At 38.2% G+C, this 18,597-nt stretch overlaps 1 protein-coding gene across 1 annotated transcript; it reads right to left on the bottom strand.

Moving 5' to 3' along the window:
- LOC118584129 (aldo-keto reductase family 1 member C15) lies at positions 1-17,262 on the bottom strand. The gene is made up of 9 exons (XM_036188143.1): positions 17,138-17,262; positions 12,500-12,667; positions 11,169-11,285; positions 10,315-10,392; positions 9,185-9,307; positions 7,395-7,504; positions 5,954-6,119; positions 3,304-3,386; positions 1-890 (listed from the first exon to the last, which is right to left on the bottom strand). Exons 1-9 carry the CDS (start codon positions 17,222-17,224, stop codon positions 848-850), a joined length of 975 nt encoding a protein of 324 aa, XP_036044036.1. The 5' UTR covers positions 17,225-17,262; the 3' UTR covers positions 1-847.
- Positions 17,263-18,597: the final 1,335 nt, after the last annotated feature.

An 18,597-nucleotide genomic window follows, 5' to 3' on the forward strand; every position in this document is an offset into this window, starting at 1 on the left:
TTTATTGATTTCTTTTTTTTAAGTGTTAGTTTTACTTTTTAATATGTGTATGCTGGGGGAGGCAAGTAGGTGCATATGAATACATGTGCCCAAAGAGGACAAAAGAGGGACTCAGACATCCTGGAGGTGGAGTTACAGGCAATTGTGAGGTGCCAACATGGGTGCTGGGAACCAAAAGCAGTGCACACTCTTCCCCTCTGAGTCCTCCCCAGAATACCCCCATCCCATTTCTCATTGAATGCTTCTGGTTTTATTTTGTTGGAAGTCTACTTCTTTCAGTATACTTTCATACTCAAAACATTTATATGTAAACTTGGCCTAATTTTTCCCTAATTTATTATAAAACAATGCCTCAGGAAAAAAGATATTCAAAACAGTTTTACTAGAAAGAAAATAAAAGTGCATGCCATTGCCAACAAGTAAAATTACCCAAATCTGCTTTAATAACTAAGAAATTAAATAAGTTAATAAGACCCATTTCTTTACAATCAGAAAAGTGCTCCAAAAATTCCTGAATAATGTTCAATAACTTGAACAAAATACATTTTAAAAGTATATGATCCATGTATTGAAATAGATTTTAATTTTGTAAACAAAAATGCAGACATGAGATTGCACAAAAATCAAGGAAGCTACATTAAATATTTCCTTTTACTTTATAAATTCTCCAACTTGTGTGTGTTATTTTTAATCATTATGACAAATAAATGTCCTCTCTTAAGATTCATAGTTTTGTGACAGTAGCAGGCACCTGAAGACAGGAACACTGCTTCTCCACCACTCCACCAAATACAGATACACGTTGTCTTGAGGGAGGGAAGTCTCTATCATGTTTAACGGCTCATGCTCAATATTCTTCTGAATATGGAAAGTAAGGGTGATCCACCGCACTGAAAGAGAAGAAGAAACACTTGTTTGCTCACAAGTCACACTTCTGATAGACAAAATGAGGATAGTCATCATTTGAGGACCCAGACAAATTTCAGTGGACCCTGCCCTGCTAAATGCAATGGAACATATCAACAACTAAAGTTGGGGATCAACTGGTTTCATTATTTTCTTCTTAAATTTTTATTATTATGTGTGTGTGCCACGACATGCATGTGCAGGTCAAAGGTAGCTCTGTAGCCTCATTTCTCTCCTTCTACCTTCTGGAGATTGAACTCGGGTTGTTGAGCTTGCATAATAAGCTTCTGTATATACTGAGCGCCATTTCACGATTTCCTATATTTCAAGTTAGTGAGACCATATAACTAAAGAAATAGGCATGTGATGGGAAAACAAAAGTTGAGGAATAGATAAATGTTTGGGAGCAATACATGTAGCTTGGGAAAGGATTGGCTCAGGGCAAATGCTAACGGACACAGAAAGGAGGAAGCTGAAAGAGAATTATGTTTTCCCTAGGACTTATTTATATCTTCTTTGGGAGTCCATCTTCCACAAAGATTATTTGAAGTACATGTTACCCTGCTTTAGTACAAAGTTAGAATAGGCTTGATGCATTAATGTATATCCATTATTATTGAATTCTCTTTTATTTCTTTTGATTTTAATACACATTAATGAGAAAGCACTTTCATGGACCTCTTATCTTATCTCATTATCATGAGATAGTCTGCCTCTGTGTCAAATGGGCAGGTGAATCCTGATGACATTTATTTTGGCCGAAGATCACATGGCAGTTTTTAACGTCAGTTCACAGTGACAAAACTTGGATCTTTTTTTGGAAACGAGGTGCACCAGTGTTTAACTTGAACTCACTGTGCAATAGAGGATGACCTTAAACTGCTGATCCTCCTGTTTTCATCTCCCAGGGGCTGAGAATATTGGTCTAGGCAACCATTCCTGTTTTTATGTGGTGCTTGGTAAACGCTGTACCAACTAAACTACAACTCCAGCTTGGGCAGTTGGGGTTAGTCCTGAGTCTCACTACATGTCATGAACTTACAAAGAAATCTCTCTCTTCTAAGGTCTATAGGAACACATTTGTTGCAAACATTCTGAAAATCATGTATGTCTTCTGTAACGACACTATATTGAAAAAGTATTATGTGTTGTTTGAGCTCACTGAAAAACTGGCTCTGGAAGCAGAGTAGGCATTTCCCTCATTTAAGACCCAAAGTATTTTTGTCTCAACGTATCCTCCAAAGCCCCTTGTCTAGGGTTGGGATGCACCCACCCCCAAAAAAAATCTCTGAGAGGGAAAGAAGAAAGCAGTAGAATAACCCAAGTGTGGAAATATGCTTTTGAGAACAGGGAGAGGTATCCATAATATAAAAGTGTCTCCTGTGGGACAAATAAGCCAGAAGTTCAGCTGCGGGAACTGCCTCATCTACTTCTGTAACCTACATATAACAGACTTTCATATATTGTCCTTCTGTGTGAACTTTGTTCCCATAGCACTTTGTTTACTCCCATGAGGAGCAAGTCTCTCCCTGCCAAGGAATGTCAAGGATAAGATGTGGCCCCTCTCTTACTCAGCTGTGCAACTTAGGATGCTCAAGGACAGTATTCAAACAGCCCCATTCAGCCAAGAGATCTTTTGCCTCCTGAGCACATCTAGTGATAAGAAATAGTCTGAATGTTTTCCATTGTTTGTTTCTCCCTCCTTTGAACTCCAAGCTATCTAGAATAGAGAAAGCTTCACAGAATGCCAGTGAAGGCCCTCTTGAGAAGCAGAGCCTGGAGTCCCCCGGTTCTGTTGAATCTTGAATTAGACTTAATTCCTCACCACCAGTCACTGGTGGACTTCCATATTCCCAGGTTTCTGCCAGATGTTGTAAGCACCCATTTTGATAATGTTATCTCTGTCTTCTGGTATTTGTTATAGTTGGAATCCTCACCCTAGGGGGTCATTCTTTTCTGCTCAAGATGGTCTATTAGGAACTAAAGCTGACTACCTCAGCTTCCGCAGTTGGCTTTTGCTTGATGTTTGTAAGCATCCAATTTAATAATGTTACTTTTCTGCTGCTATGTGTCCTTTTACCTAGAAGCCTCACCTGAGCAGACACTGTGCTCTGCTCAGGACCTGAGAACTCAGCCTGGTTGTTTTAAAGGTGCTCTCTCAATCAATTTCTGGATATTTTGAGTGCACAATTTAATAGTGTTTGCAATCTATCTTTCTATCTATCGCTACTTATTATTTTACTTTGACTTGCTATATATATGTAATAAATTCACTGATTCAAAAGCAGAAGTTTAGCTCCATTGGTCATTCCCTGGATCCTACAGATCATCTTCACGGCTCGTCTGCATGTTACAAAAAGCAAATAACCTATAAAGCTGTCTAGAGGAGGTACTTACAATAACATTTTAGCATATCTAAAATTTCTATTGAGGCCGTCAATCATTTTCATATCCTCTGGGGTCAGTTCAAAGTTAAACACCTAGAAAGAAAGACAGGGTCATAAAATAATTAATAAATAAGCCATTGAAGTGGCCTTCTACCTGGGAATATATGAGGGGATAGCAACAAGGGTGGCTTTAAGAAAAGAATTTTTTGTCACCATTGGCTTCTAGGTGGTCTGGGTCTCAGAACATTTGGATGAGCTGAGCATTGTAGCCCTCTCCTTTCCCATTCCTTTCCTACTTTGATCCACTCCACAAAAGAAAGACTCATCAATCCTTAATCTTAAGTAAGACAGGAAAAAAAGAACTCCCAATTTAATTTTCAAATCTAGATGAAATACTAGATTTAGCCTCACCAAAACCAGCTGAACTTTTCTTCCTTTGCCACCATGGAGTCTGATCCAGTTTTGACTAGAACCCACCCAATCCTAGAGCATAGTCTAACTCCTTTTCAAGACTTGATTGAGTTGAAGAAAAATCATCTCCTGATCAGTTGTTAACCACACACTTGGTCATCTCATGTTCTTAAACATCATCTATGTCAATTCTTCTTTATCAAAAGAACCTTTCTGATTGATCACTGGGATAATGGACCCTGTATTAAATGATTTCTTCTGTCTGCATCAGTCTCTCTTAATCAAAACCAGCTTTCTTGTATTTGATGAAATGGAGTTCCCAATGGGAAGTAATAGAAAAGCATGGAGAGCTCATCAGGAAAAAAGTTCATCAAAAATTCAAGATTCTAGTGTGCAGACAGAGCTCAGTGGGTAAGATAATTTGCTGTACGAGCACTGGGACCTGAGTTCAAATCTTGGCCCCCATACAAAAAGTCATAACTGTGCTGATAACCCCAATACTATAGAGCGGAGGAGACAGCAGGGCTGAGGGGGCTTGCAGGCTGTCAGCTTATTCTCCATATTCAATGAGAGAGCCTGTCTCAAGACAATAAGGCAAGGAGTAAAGAGAAGAGTACCCAGTACAGGACATACACAACAACACATATACCATATACACACACATTAAAAAAAAAAAAAAAAAAACTCAGGGTCCCATCCGTTTGTCTACCTACTTACTAGATATAATCGATGATTTTGTTAATTTGAGACAGAATCTCTTGTAACCTGAACTGGCCTCAAGCCAAGAATGCCTTGAACTTTCTGATTTTCTTTTCTTTTTGTTTTTTGTTTGGTTGGTTTTTTGTTTTTTCTTAAATTCTTATTTATTTATTTATTTATTTATTTATTTATTTATTATTTTACATAGAACTTTCTGATTATATATATTATTTACATTTATACATATATTTATATGAAAATTAAATATATCTATCTAATCATTTGTCTATTAAAGATATTTGTGATGGTTAATGTTAAGTGTCAACTTGGTAGAATCTGGAACCATTAGTGAGATGGATCATAGGGCGTGCCTGGGTAGGGTTATATTGATTATGTTCATTGATATGAGAAAACCCATCTTAATTGTGGGTAGGATCATTCCCAGAGTAGGAGATCTTGGGCTGCACAAAGAGAAGAAGAGCTGAGCATATATTCAAGCATTCAACCCTCTACTTTTTTATTGTAGCTACAATGTAACCAGCTCCCTCTGGCTTCTGCCACTATACTGGTTATGATATGGCACACAGGAGGCCTTGGCAGGTTGAGCCAAGGAGCTCTGGTGGGTGAGGAAGACATGCCATGCAGACACAGTGCTAAGTCTACTGGTTGTATAACTCCCCACAACTCAGGCTGGGAATGGCATGTCCCCTCCTTTTGGAAGACCTTTATTACCAAATTGCACATAATATTCAACTGAGCCTGTAGTCATTTTTATTTATAATTTTGTTTAAAGAGATATACATTTCTGTTCTTTTGTATTTGCATTTTTATTTTAGTAGCACAATGCTATTTGTTCAGAGGAGTTGCAATTATATCTTTCAAGAGCCATAAAACTGCAAATAGAAAGAGAGATTACATCTAGTATCCTCCTATGAGTGAGTACATACTGTGTTTGTCCTTCTGAATCTGGGTTACCTCACTCAGGATGATTTTTTTCTAGATCCATCCATTTGCCTGCAAACCTCATGATGTCATTGTTTTTCTCTGCTGAGTAGTACTCCATTGTGTATATGTACCATATTTTCTTTATCCATTCTTCAGTTGAAGGGCATCTAGGTTGTTTCCATGTTCTGGCTATTACAAACAAAGCTAATACGAACATAGCTGAGCAAATGCCCTTGTGGTATGTTTGAGCATTCCTTGGGTATATCCCCAAGAGGCTATAGCTGGGTCTTGGGGGAGATGGATTCCCAATTTTCTAAGGAAGAGCCATATTGATTTCCTAAGTGGCTGTACAAGCTTGCATTCCCACCAGCAGTGGAGGAGAGTTCCCCTTGCTCAACTCAAATGAAGTACATCTTGTTAAAGAACTTGTAAAAGACAAAGTCTAGTGTGGAGAAAACCCAGCCTTTTTACCCAGTTCTTTCTCTGCTGCCCTTTCAAGCTGCTGTCTGCAACACACAGGGCAATGCCTAGGAGTGAATAAATAGCAAGTGCTTGACTTTGAGGGAATTGCCCCCCCAGGTCTCATTCTGAAGAAGTGCCTTTACCTGGAAGTTCTCTTTGATTCTCTTCTCGTTGAAGCTCTTAGCCAAAACCACCACACCTCTCTGTAGCTGGTAGCGTAGGGCAACCTGGCCTGGAGATCGGTTGTGTTTCCTGGCGATGGTCTTTAAGACAGGTTCCTCCAAGAGGTATGGGCTGTCACTGTTGATCCTGGAAAAAATATAGACAAAACATGCTCACACAGAGATGACAAATCTGGAATATGTTGCCACCTTACCCATATTCCTAGACCATTAAAAGAAGTAAGTACAATACAGTAGAGTTAAAGCAGAATTTTGTGAGTATTAATAGAGATTTACTTTTTATTTGTAGCAATTGTAAGCAACTAAGTTGCCCATTAAGAGATAAGATAAACACTGTGTAGGACATGTGTCCATGCAATGGAATATTTGAGAAATACAGATACTCCCTTTTATCCTCAGGGCGTCTTAGAACAGCACTGATCTCTATGTGATATATAGATATATAGATATATAGATATAGATATGCATGTATGTATGTGTGTATTTTATTTGTACTGAAATATGATTTTATTTGTATGTTAGTAAATAAAGTTGCCTGGGGGTCAGAACTTATAGCAAGCCATAGCAAGAGCCGGGCGGTGGTGGCACACACCTTTAATCTCGATCACATGATAGACAGATCTCTGTGTGTTCAAGGATATAGCCAGCATGGAGACACAGGCCTTTAATCTCAATACTAACCATAGAAGACCAGGAGGTCTGTATAGACAGGCAGTGACAAGGAGGTCATGTGGTTGGGTTTACAACCAATGAGAAGACAGAACAGAAAGTCAATAAAAAGACAGATACACAGGAAGTAGGTCTCTTTCTGAGGGGAAGGACAACAGCGGCAGTGAAGGGTAAGAAAGGATTTTTAGTATCAGCTCTTAGCTACTGCTCTGACCTCTTGGGCTTTTAACTCTGCATTTGGCTCTGTGTTTCTTATTTAATAAGATTGTTACATATGCAAATGTACATACAACTATATGCCCATAACTTCAGCTACACATATCCTTTGAAAAATCTCTAATGACATGTTGGATACCCTGCAAGTCAATATCACCACTTGGAAAGACAGTTATATTTTCTCTTGGGAATTCTCTGTTTTTGGTTTCTGCATAAAATTATCTGATATTATGAGAGAAGATGGTTCTACACCCCTCCTAAATTAAATATTAAATGTTGTAGAAATAAGAAAGTTTCTAGAAATGATATGAATGTGGGTTTTACCTTCTACCCATTTGTCAAAATGGCATGGCTAGGATATATGCAGTCTAATCTCTGGAAACTGTGTCCTAAAATCCCTTTTAGAGCTCTACTTATTAATGTTGGAAACAGGTAGACAGTAAAGCAAGAAGAAAAGATCACTAGTGAGCCTGGAATTATTGACATAAGGAAATGAAGTCCAATAGTCTCATTTTACCAGTTAGAGTCTCTGTGGGATCCCAGGGCACTGTAGGCAACTAGAACAATGTCTTTGGATTTGCAGAACTCCAGGAGTTTGCTCTGGTTGAGATAGGGGTGACATTCTACCTGTAAATGTCCAAAACAAAATGGAACCAGAACATATGAGCCAACAATGTCATACAGGTTTTAAAAACTCAAGGCCAATTCTACATTGACTTATGTACAATATGCTTCAAATAAGTAATTTTCCCTGAAATACTTTTTTTTCTGTCCTTTTGTTAGCATTTTAAGATTAAAATCTTCCATTTCCAACTTGTTGTCTCTGTCAGTTCTATAGAATGAAACTAAAGCCCGATAGAGCAATGACAGTATAAGCACATGTGAGAAGACTACAAGCTGAGACTGAAACTGTTTGCCCTCTAGGGAAGGAAGAAGTTGGAGACTTGTGAAAGGACCAGAGAGTTCAGGGGAACAAATGAGGTGAGGATGAAAATGAAGAGTGGGTGCACTGGATGGGAAAATGCCATGCCTTTTAACATTTGGGGATTCACATGACTTTGATCTTCTGTTATCAAGTCCTTTGCTCTGATCCTCAACATATAAGAAACTCAAAAGCAGCCTACCAAACTATCATGGTGATCAATGACTAATTTTCCCTATTATGTAGGGAACTTTGACAGGATAAAATGCTTAATTTCTTTCGTAAATAAGTCAAAGGAGAAAGAGAGTGAGAGTGAAAACAAAGAACAGGGGAAGGGGGAGAGAAGAGAGTAAGAATGGAAAGGGGACATGCATACAAGAGAGAGAAGCCAGTGATGTAATGGAAAAGTTAGTAGACATACCACCCAGCTGCAATACATAGACTTTTTTCTCTCCCTGCTTTGAACACAGAGAGGCATAGTGACAAACACTTAGCTACTTGGGAGGCTAAGGCAGGAAGATTAAAATTTCAAGATCAACCAGAGCATTCAGAGAGATCCTACCTCAAAATAATGTTAAAGAATACAGGATATAACTCAGTGATAGAGTATTTGCCTACTGTGTATGAGGACTCTGGTTCAATATCAAGTACCAAGGAAATAAAAAGACATGATCACATGTTAACACTCAAAATATTTAGTTACACCAATCATTACTAAAAGTGTGGGTGTTTTAACAGTATTCTAGAAATGTTAATTTTTTTAAACCATGTATTTTTAAAATATGGGCTAAACTTACATAATGCCTGCCTCAAAATACTTCAAAATAGTGTGTATCTAACAAATTTGTACAGGAAAAAAATTATTGCTTTAGTGTGTTGATGGGTGTGGATGAAGAAATTTGTTGTCACACAATTCTCGGTGCCTTTTGTAGCTTTTGTAGCTGCAAAAGTTAAAACTTTTTGAAAGTTATTAAAAAATATTTTCAATCTAAATTTAGGGACAAAACCACCACAAATTGTCTAGAGTCCCGCCAGAACAACACAGCAGCAATACAGCCTTGCTGTCCTTCACTTCAGTCCATTTGTTTGTTTGTCCGTCTGTCTGTTTGTCTGTTTTTAAGATTTTATATGATTTTAAGTACAGCACATCCTGTGAATGTGACCGAGCAATGGTATTCCTTCTAAGGAGAGCAGTGATTTTGGTCAATCCAACTGCCTTTCCCCTCTCTTGTTCTTCCCATTCTAGTCAACCTGAACAATCACTGATATTTCCTACCTCAGTGAAAACAGCTATATCCTAAACAGAAATTTGGGAAGTATCAAGTAAGGAAGAAGTTTGTGAGGAACAGAAGGGAAAGGCCAGCCAAAGTGAACTAAGAGCTTACCTGATTGCAAGTGGGCTTGTATTTGAGTCCTGGTTTGTTCAGAATCAATTCCAGCTGTTTGTGGTTGAAATTGGACACCCCTATGGACTTGGTTAACCCTGAGTCTTTACACTTCTCCAGTGCCTGGGAGGAAGAAAATAACTGATTAATCCTTAGTATACTTATTGTATTGGAGTTTCTCCTTGGACCTATTTGAACACTTACACAATAATTTCATTTATTTACATAATGATTTCATTCACTTATATAACAACTTCAGTTATAATTTCAAAACAATGTTGTCACTTGAATACAGCCTTGCCTAATGCACTTACCTGCATGAATACATATTTGTCTGCTCATTCAATTACATGCACCTTGAGAACAACAAATACACATAAGTCTCCTGTTATCTTCTCCACCCTCTTTAGTGGCATCTGTTTGATTCCAAGCACACAATGGTACTTTAATAAATGTCATCATAGTCAAAGACAAATAATTATTGGATCTAATTGTGCTAATTAAAAACACATTGTTACATTTTTCTTATAATGCTGAAAAACTATATATGAGATAGAATATTTGATGTCAGACTTCATTCTCAGTTATAGCTTGCCCTGGGCTAACACGGGTTACACTTCTCCAAAGGTGTGTTTATCTGTCCTGGAATAGTGTTGTAGCCCTTCTTGAGTTTCTTTATGCTGATCCCCTTTATATAGTTTATTGGATCTATGAGACAAAGAAATGTCTACCTCAAATCACAGTTGAGATTAAAAATTAAAGTTCATCCCTCTCAACTCTTACTCTACAGATGAGATTACAGAAATACAGAGAAGGGTTTGTTGTTGTTGTTGTTTATTCTTCTCTCTTATATTGTATCCCAACCATAGCTCCCCCACCCTCCACTCCTCCCAGTTCCTCCTCCTCACCTCCCCTCTCCCCCAGATCCAGTCCTCCTGTTTCTCTACAGAAATGAGCAGGCATACCAGGGATATCAACTGAACTCAGCATAATAAGTTACAATAATACTAGGCATTATGATATATCTTAGGCTTGTCAATTAAGGAAACAAAATCCATCTCTTCTAATTCTTTATTGATTGGTTCCTATCTTGCCACACAGTGCCTTATGGTATCTACAGCAGTACATACCTCCCATGTATCACGAATGTCCACTATTTCTAAAATAAATTTTCCACTGGCATCCTTTGGCAGAAGTTCCTCTCCAGGCTAGAATGCAGAGAGAAGGGAAATTAACAAATATTTTTCTCTAATCTCCAATTTCTAGTGCCTAATGAGCTTACTCATTCAACATTCAAACATTCAGGAGATTGTGTTAATCACGTGTGTGTGTGTGTGTGTGTGTGTGTGTGTGTGTGTGTGTGTGTGTGTGTGTGTGCCTTTCCCCTTGATTGCTTCCACTTTTCTCCCCCCTGGACTCCCCATAAATGCCTAGATTTCACCAATTATGAATTTCCATTAGAATTTATTTCTTATCCAATGTTATAATGGTGTTAAAGACAGGACTTTCATTATTAATCATGAGCTTTTGCTCCACTTTATGATGCCTCAATTCTGAGTTAACATGTCTATCAGATGTAATCCACAAACATGCACCATAATAAGAAAATGAAGCCACAAGGCCCAAAGGAGCCCAATCCCAAATGTCCCTTACACAAATTCAGATCCCTGTCTCCTAGTGTGAAACATATACATAGGCGAGAACGTGCCCTAAGGAGGCAGAGACTCCAGGGGAAGTCTCTACAATTTGGGGCACTCCAATGGGTAAAAGGCAGTGAAGTCCTTGAATTTCAACCCTCATAAAGAATGAAGGATGAACATTTTAAGAAGTCTTGCCCATGGAGTTGCTTAGCTGTCATGGAGAGTCATAATCATTTAGCCATTCTATTCTTCTAGATAGATGTATCTATCTCAGCAAGAGTCCAGAAAAATCTCATTGTCCTGACATAATAAAACACCGTAGGGCATAAAAATTCAAAACTGACCTTCATAGCAACTGGAAAATGAATAATGCATAGATCTACATAATCCAGCCCAAGTTTCTTCAGTGATCTCTCCAGGCACTGACGAACCAACTCTGGTCTAAGGAAGGTAGTCCAAATCTACAGTTTCCAAACAAAATTACACATTATGGTGAAAGGATTAAGACCCACTATAATGGTCTCAACTAAAACTAAGAACATCTGGGGCTAAGTTTTTATATTTTTTATTAATTTTTTTTCATGTATTTTGATCACAAAACGCAACTTTTCCCAGATCCCCCCAATAACACTCCCCAAGTGTATACTTCTCCTTATAGATCACATCCTCTATAGAACACTGAGATTTATTTTAGTGATGACAATGTGAAGGAAATGAGCAGAATTTAGAAAATAACCAATTTAAGTGTTTCAAGATGTGTAGTCTCAAATAGCCAAGAAATGGAGTAGGGGCAAATAGAGAGAAGCAGCAGAGATATAGCAAAACATTAAATCGGGGGGGGGGGGGGGGGCTGAAAAACATCTACTAGAAACTAACTGTGGAAGCCCCACTGAGGAAGCCGTTCTGGGCAGAGTGAAGTATTCCCTTGGGTGAGATTTCCAAGTAACCAAACAAATAGCAGTAGATAGAGTTGACAAAGGATTGACTGTTCTTAGTAAATCCAGAACCAATTCTAAGAGATCTAGTGTAACAACAAGCTGTCACCAGTGTAAACATAAGTAGGAGATGTCTATAAAGACCTCAGCTCAGGTTGCATCACACTGGAAGCCTGCCTTTCTACCTAAGTAAACATTGCAAATTTCAGTCCATTCAGTGCTGATCGGAGAAAAGGATTTTCCCTTTTGTGAACAATATTTTCAACCTCACTTGGTAATCTACTGAAGAAATAGTTACTCAGGGCCCAGAGAGGCCAGATTATCCAACAAAACTGTTTCCTTATTTTATATCCAGGCAATGTCTGATATTCAGAGACACTGAGTAGCTGTTTCCCACATTTAGTATACTTTGGAGCAAAGCAAGCCTTTTCTTTTTTAATTTTTTTTAGTGTGTGTGTGTGTCCACCAATGTATGTGCAAAGGTACCACATATATAGAGGTAAGATATCAGGAATCACTTCTCTTCTCCCATGTACATGGAGGGATAAAAGTTTGCCAGGCATGACAGCCTGTATCTTTTTCCATTGAGTCATCTTGTTGGCCCTGTTCTCTATGTTTCTATAATGTGTCTTTGCAATAAAGACATGATTCAAATTGAGACCAAAGGGATGATGTCTCCCTCCCCAGTAACATATCTGAATTGACAGTGGCTTCTAGCCATTCTGGCCACAAGTACTCACCTTGGTGGTGTAAAATACCTCCTCCCTCTTCACAGTTCCATCAGCCATCTTGTCTCGGAGGGCCTGTCCAACTTCTTCCTCATTTTGATAGAAGTATGCCGCATCTATGTGACGGAAACCTACATCAATGGCTACTTTGGTGGCCTCAGCAGCCTTGCTTTTTGGAATCTATGAAACAAGAGTAGGAAAAGTTTGGGATCTGACCAACTCAGAAAAAAAAAAAAAAGGCCATTTATTTCTTCATAGTATTTTATTCAATGTGCTGCCAGCCCCATGGTTGATCTTGTTTGATGATACAAACCTTGATAATAGATTTACAGTCTATCTGGAGTTACAAACTACAAAAAGACTAACTTCTAAATCTGACTGAATGAATTAGTGATGTGGTATTCCTATGAAGCATGGAAATGCAAATTTCATTCAATAAAGATTAATTGTAAGAAACTAGCTATCAGGAAAGCTGCATACTGGAAGAAAAATTCTAAGGTACTCAGTAGACAGGACAGGTGTACATACACATGGGTTTGTGTGGGCTGACAGGTGAAAATTAGCTCCTATTACCCATCATTCTTAATTTCCACTCAAATAGGTTCTTCAGTTCACTCAAGATTTTTTTATTCTCTTCATTTTCAGGGTCTTTGCTTTCAGCATTCATGCAGTAAGCATTTACTGGGTTACTTCTTTTTGCCTAACACTATGTTAGGCTGTGAGTACTAGAGATTTTTTCATAAACAAAATGTCTGGCTCTTCTTTCATGAGGTTTCTGAGAAGAAGTGGAAGAGACAGTCATTACACAAGAAAGGATGAAAAGTGGATGGGGTAACCCACATCTATAATCCTAGCACTTGGGAGATGGAGAGGCAGGAAGATCAGAAGGTCAAAGCCATCCTTATCTACATAATGAGTCCAAGGCTAAACTTGAATGCATGAGACCTTGTTTTAATCATCATCATCACCATTACCATCACTATCATCGTCATCATCATCATCTTAACAGCTCTCTATCTGTGATTCAAATATCTCTATTTTGTTGTAAAGCCACACAGAAGTAGATCTTTAGCCTTTGTAGACTCTTATGATTGCCAGGATGGATTTTAATGCCAATTACAAGCTTGATCATGAACACTGGATTGGTTAATTATCAATTAATAGCTACATAATTTACCAGTACTACTTTAATAGGTGTATGCATAAATGTATATTGTACATTATGGTGGAAAATTGACATAGGCTGCTAAAACTCATTGAGTAGCTGGCTTTGGAAGCAGATTTTCCTCTCCACCAACTTCAGACACAAGCATGTTTATGTCAGTTGTCCTCCAAAACTTTCTGCCCTGGGTCAGGTTGACCCTCTGGCTTTGTACCAGGGAGAGGAAAATATCAAGCAGCTAACAGTATTGAAAACATGTGTCATAAAACAGCTAGAATATAAATCAGAGGTGGTTGTTGTTTATTCCATGATGTGAAATGGCTGGAGGAGGAGGAGGAGGAGGAGGAGGAGTCCCAAAGGAAGTTCATCCATGGGGAGAGAAAAATAAATAAGGAACTCCAGCTTACTGCCTCAACTTCCACAATTAGTTCCTGTTGGATGCTGTGAGTATCCAATTTGATGATGTCAACTCTATCTGCTGATATTTGTTTAGTTGCTTGGTAGTCTCACCCAAGGGGATACTTCATTCTGCCCAGAATGGACTTTTAACTGGGAAATTCCATCTGGCTACTTCAATGGGCTATCACAATTAGTTTCTGTGTTTTTCAGCCCCCTGATTTAATTTGCTGTATATCTGCTACTTCTCTCTATTTGACCCTCATAATTTATTCTTTTGCTTTTATTGCATATATTTAATAAATCATTCATTCAAAACCAAAAGTATAGCCATCATAGATGATACTCCAGACCAGTACAATGTGTATTATTTCTTTCTAGTTTAAACATTAGTTTATTTTTTCTAATATTTGTCCTTACTTACGAAAATTGACTCATTAATTTTATATGCAAAAAATTTACATGAGTCTGTCCCTTGGTCTGCATCAGAATTGGGAAGATTGAAGAGGAGGATGCTAAATGCATATCCATGAACAAAAACACAGTGAAATCATCTATATGTGGCAGATGCTCAGAAAGCTGACAACTACTTGCCTGGCCAGCTACTGTTACCAGGACAAGGACCACACCTCACTAAGCTGCTGTTAGGGAACAAAGTCAGGATAATAATATTTACAAAATTTCCTCAAATTTCAATCAGTGTATAATTTCATGATTTAATCTGTTATCCTGTGTTTGTGTTGCTCCCAGGAAACTTGGCTAGACAAAGTCACAAGGCACACAATGGAGCAGGCTTTTGTTTCATCAATGATCCCACAGGGAGGTCATTGGTGGAGCAAGAGTCACGTTCAGAATAAAAACTTCTATTAGATTGTGAAGGAAGCTTCTGTTTGTTCTTCCTTTCTATTTCTCAAAGGATGTATTACCTTTAGTTGTGTAAGTGAAAGCACTATAGAATGCTTTTGTTCTGTTCCCTAAGATACAATTCTATGTTTAACAATAATAACAAATGTAGTGGTACTGTGTTCCCAGAAATATTGAGTGTTCCCTGAAATAAACTTATCTGGGGTCAGAGAGCAGGATGGCCACAATATTAAACATGAGGATAGGCAGTGGTAGCAGACGCCTTTAATCTTAGCATTTCAGAGACAGAAATACCTCTGAGTTCAAGGCCACATTAGAAACAGCCAGGCTTGGTGACACATGCCTTTAATCCCAGAAATCCAGCCTTTAATCCCAGGGAGTGACGGCAGAAAGTAGGAAGATATATAAGGCATGAAGACCAGAAGCTAGAAGCATTTGGCTGGTTAAACTTTAAGGCTTTGGAGCAACACAGTTCAACTAAGACTCATTCAGATGAGGACTCAGAAGCTTGCAGTCTGAGGAAACAAGACCAGCTGAGAAACTGGCAAGGTGAGGAAACTGTGGCTTGTTCTGCTTCTCTGATCTTCCAGCATTCACCCCAATAACTGGCCACAGGTTTGATTTCATTAATAAAACTTTTAAGATTGCCTCTATAAACAAATGTCAGTTAAAAGCTATAAAATACATGTTGTATGCTTAATCTATTAAAAAGGATAACTAAAATAAACTGGTTCTATCCAGTACTAATATTTCATCATTCCTCCACCAACATTGAGTAAATTGATCTCTATCATTTGGAGACAATCTTTCCCAAGCCACCTCAAAGCTTCTATTATCTGTGACTAGAGTTAGACACTTTCACTACAATGAGCTGTTGGGTGGGTGCATAATGTGTTTGGTAAGAAGTGTTATCCCATTCCTATTGTTCCTTTGTATCTTGCAAGTCTTTGATACTAACCTATGAATGAAATGATTGTAGATTCTCATAGACTTTTTTTTTTAAGTTTGACTTGCATTCTAAATACTTATCTTCATGACCATAGATTAGTGCATCTCTCAGTCTTCATCAAAGAAGCTTCTTTTTGTCATAGACAATGACTAATACCAGGACCCACAACTATTTAAGTCCAAAGAATAGGTATCCCAGGAGTGCTCACCCATAAATGGGACTTCTATATCACACCCTTTCTTCAAGAGGCTCAAGGAACATCATGGAAGAGAAGGAAGAAAGATTGTAAGAACTAGAGCTCATGGAAACAGGAATATTGCTGTAAAGCAGTGTCTTCTGGGTGTGACAAAGCTGCTTGCATTCATGAGCTGACAGCAGCTGTGGTTGTCTGCACAAAACTTGCATATTATCCAATCCAGTCAACACTGCAGCATGGACAGAGGATGGGCTGAGAAGGTTTCACCCCTGGCTAAACCGCTCTTGACAGTTAATGGCTTCTGGGGAAAAGAGAATCAGTTTTCTTCAGGCTTATGGCCCCAAGAGGTTGACCACATTCTAGTGGATGGCCTCATACTCAAGAGCATATAGTAGTATTAATGAACTTAGTAGGTTATTTTAAAAGGAGAAAGAAAAAAAAGAAAAATGAAGTTGGGAAAGAGATGTGAGAGTGTCTGAGATGAGTTAGATGTGTGGAATGACTGGTGGATATGATCAAAATATGTTGCATACATGCATGAAATTTTAAAAACCTGTTCAAATAGTTGAAAATCTCTAACAAACACATCTTCTTCCAAACAAACAAACAAAAAAAAAAAAAAAAAAAAACTCATAGCAAAGCTGCTATCCAATGTCCCTACTGTTAGCCATTTTCTCCCATATCCATTGCCCATAGCAATTCCTAACCAAGAGTAGAGTACAGGAGAAGCCTGAGCCTGAGATGATCAGAATTTAAAAATTAGTAAGAATATTTACATCAAGGATTCATTACACTCATACATGTAAGTACTTAAAATATATAGTAAACACTGAGATTTGTCAGGAAACAATGTTAATAACAACAATGACAGATAATCTACCTACAAAATCATTAACCTCCAGAGCTAACATCTTGGCATCTCACCAAGTACCACTAAGGATCTCTAAGCATAAACAAAAGTAAATTGTAGACAGTGAAAGGGGAGCCCAGAAGAATGATCCACTAGGAGCAGGTCTCCTGCCTTCTGAAAGTACTTCTGGGATAACTGTTATCTAATGCTTTCATTCCAAGAGGTACACTTACTTCTTCCGAAGCAAACGTGCCAAATCCAAGCACTGGCATCAAGTTTCCATCATTCAGCTGCACTGAACGACTATGCTTGAGATCCATGCTATCAACAGCCCAAGTGTGACTCTTGCCTTTCCTTCCTTACTAACCTGAGCTGAAAGAGAGCCAAACCTCCAGCATTCTTTATTTCTGTCAAGGTAGGCGGGGCCTAGAGTACAAACTCGGAAAAGCTGGAGTGAGTCCACTAAATTTCTGGTAATATTTTCAAACCTCTACAGGATTATCTTACTGGAAACAGACACAGAAAGTTTACATATCAGGTTGAGCTGAATCCCCAGGGGAGACTTTGCCCTGGAGGAGATGGAAATGGGGGTGGGCTGGGGGGAAGGCAGGGGCAAGGATGGGAGGGAGGAGGACAGGGGAACCAATGGCTGATATGTAAAATTAAATTAAAATTAAAAAAAGTGAAGAAAAGACAAGAAGACATTAGATTTTAAGCTCCTAAGCTGAAAAGCTGACTGTGAGAATCTGCCTGTGATAATAACACCAGACTTACTTTTTAAGATGCAAACTACCATTGGGGTGTTAGTTTCAAACCACGAATTCAGCTGCAGAACTTTCATTAAGTTCATCAATCTCTATTTTTTTTATAAATCCCATCAAAAAATACTTTATAGAATTTCTCAAAGCTGGATGTCTGAGCCCAAGCACACAGACAACAAAATAATTCCTTTGGAATATTCACCTTTTATTTGGTTATCTAATTATCTTTTTCCCTGTGTTAAGGCTTCATTCAAAATTCAGGTTATCTCTATTTTGCTTCTTTAATCATTTTTATTCAAGAAAAACTAGAATGAAACCGAGGTTAATATCTGGATTGTTGCCTTTGTTTAAATGGTTGTCTGTTTCCAGAGAAGCGGGCTGCCCTCGCTCACTAACCAACATATGAAATCTGCTCATTATACTCAGTATATGTGCTCGAGTCTCAGGTCCTTCACAACTCCTACAGCCTCATTTGATATGACTCATCATGCTTTCTTGGGTCACCTTACATTGTTCTCACATCTATTAAGGCAGCTCAAAAAATTGGTGAATTATACTCCAAATTAATTCAGAAAGTCAGCTAGAACCAGAAAAGCCTATGTAGCAATTTGTTCAGTATCTCAGTTCTGTCACTCTTCCTCAGCTTGAAACTCTACAACTGGTCTTCCAATAGCACTACAATTTATATAGTTATTTACATCCATCCCCATCCCTTTGCAGAGTCAGAATTTTGCCTGATTTTATTAATCTTTTTATTGTATATTATCCCTGCATTTTATCAGATATAAATTTAATGAGTACACACTTTGTCTTTTCCTTGGCCCAACTGTTAAAATAAACAGAAATAAAGTTACACTCTATGAATAGGCTGAGCACTAATACAGCCTTGAACTTAGAGAAGCAATGGCCAAAGAAGAAAAGACTCATCCTAG

This window comes from Onychomys torridus, chromosome 5, assembly GCF_903995425.1.
Source record: "Onychomys torridus chromosome 5, mOncTor1.1, whole genome shotgun sequence".
In the NCBI taxonomy this organism is placed as follows: Eukaryota; Metazoa; Chordata; class Mammalia; order Rodentia; family Cricetidae; genus Onychomys; species Onychomys torridus.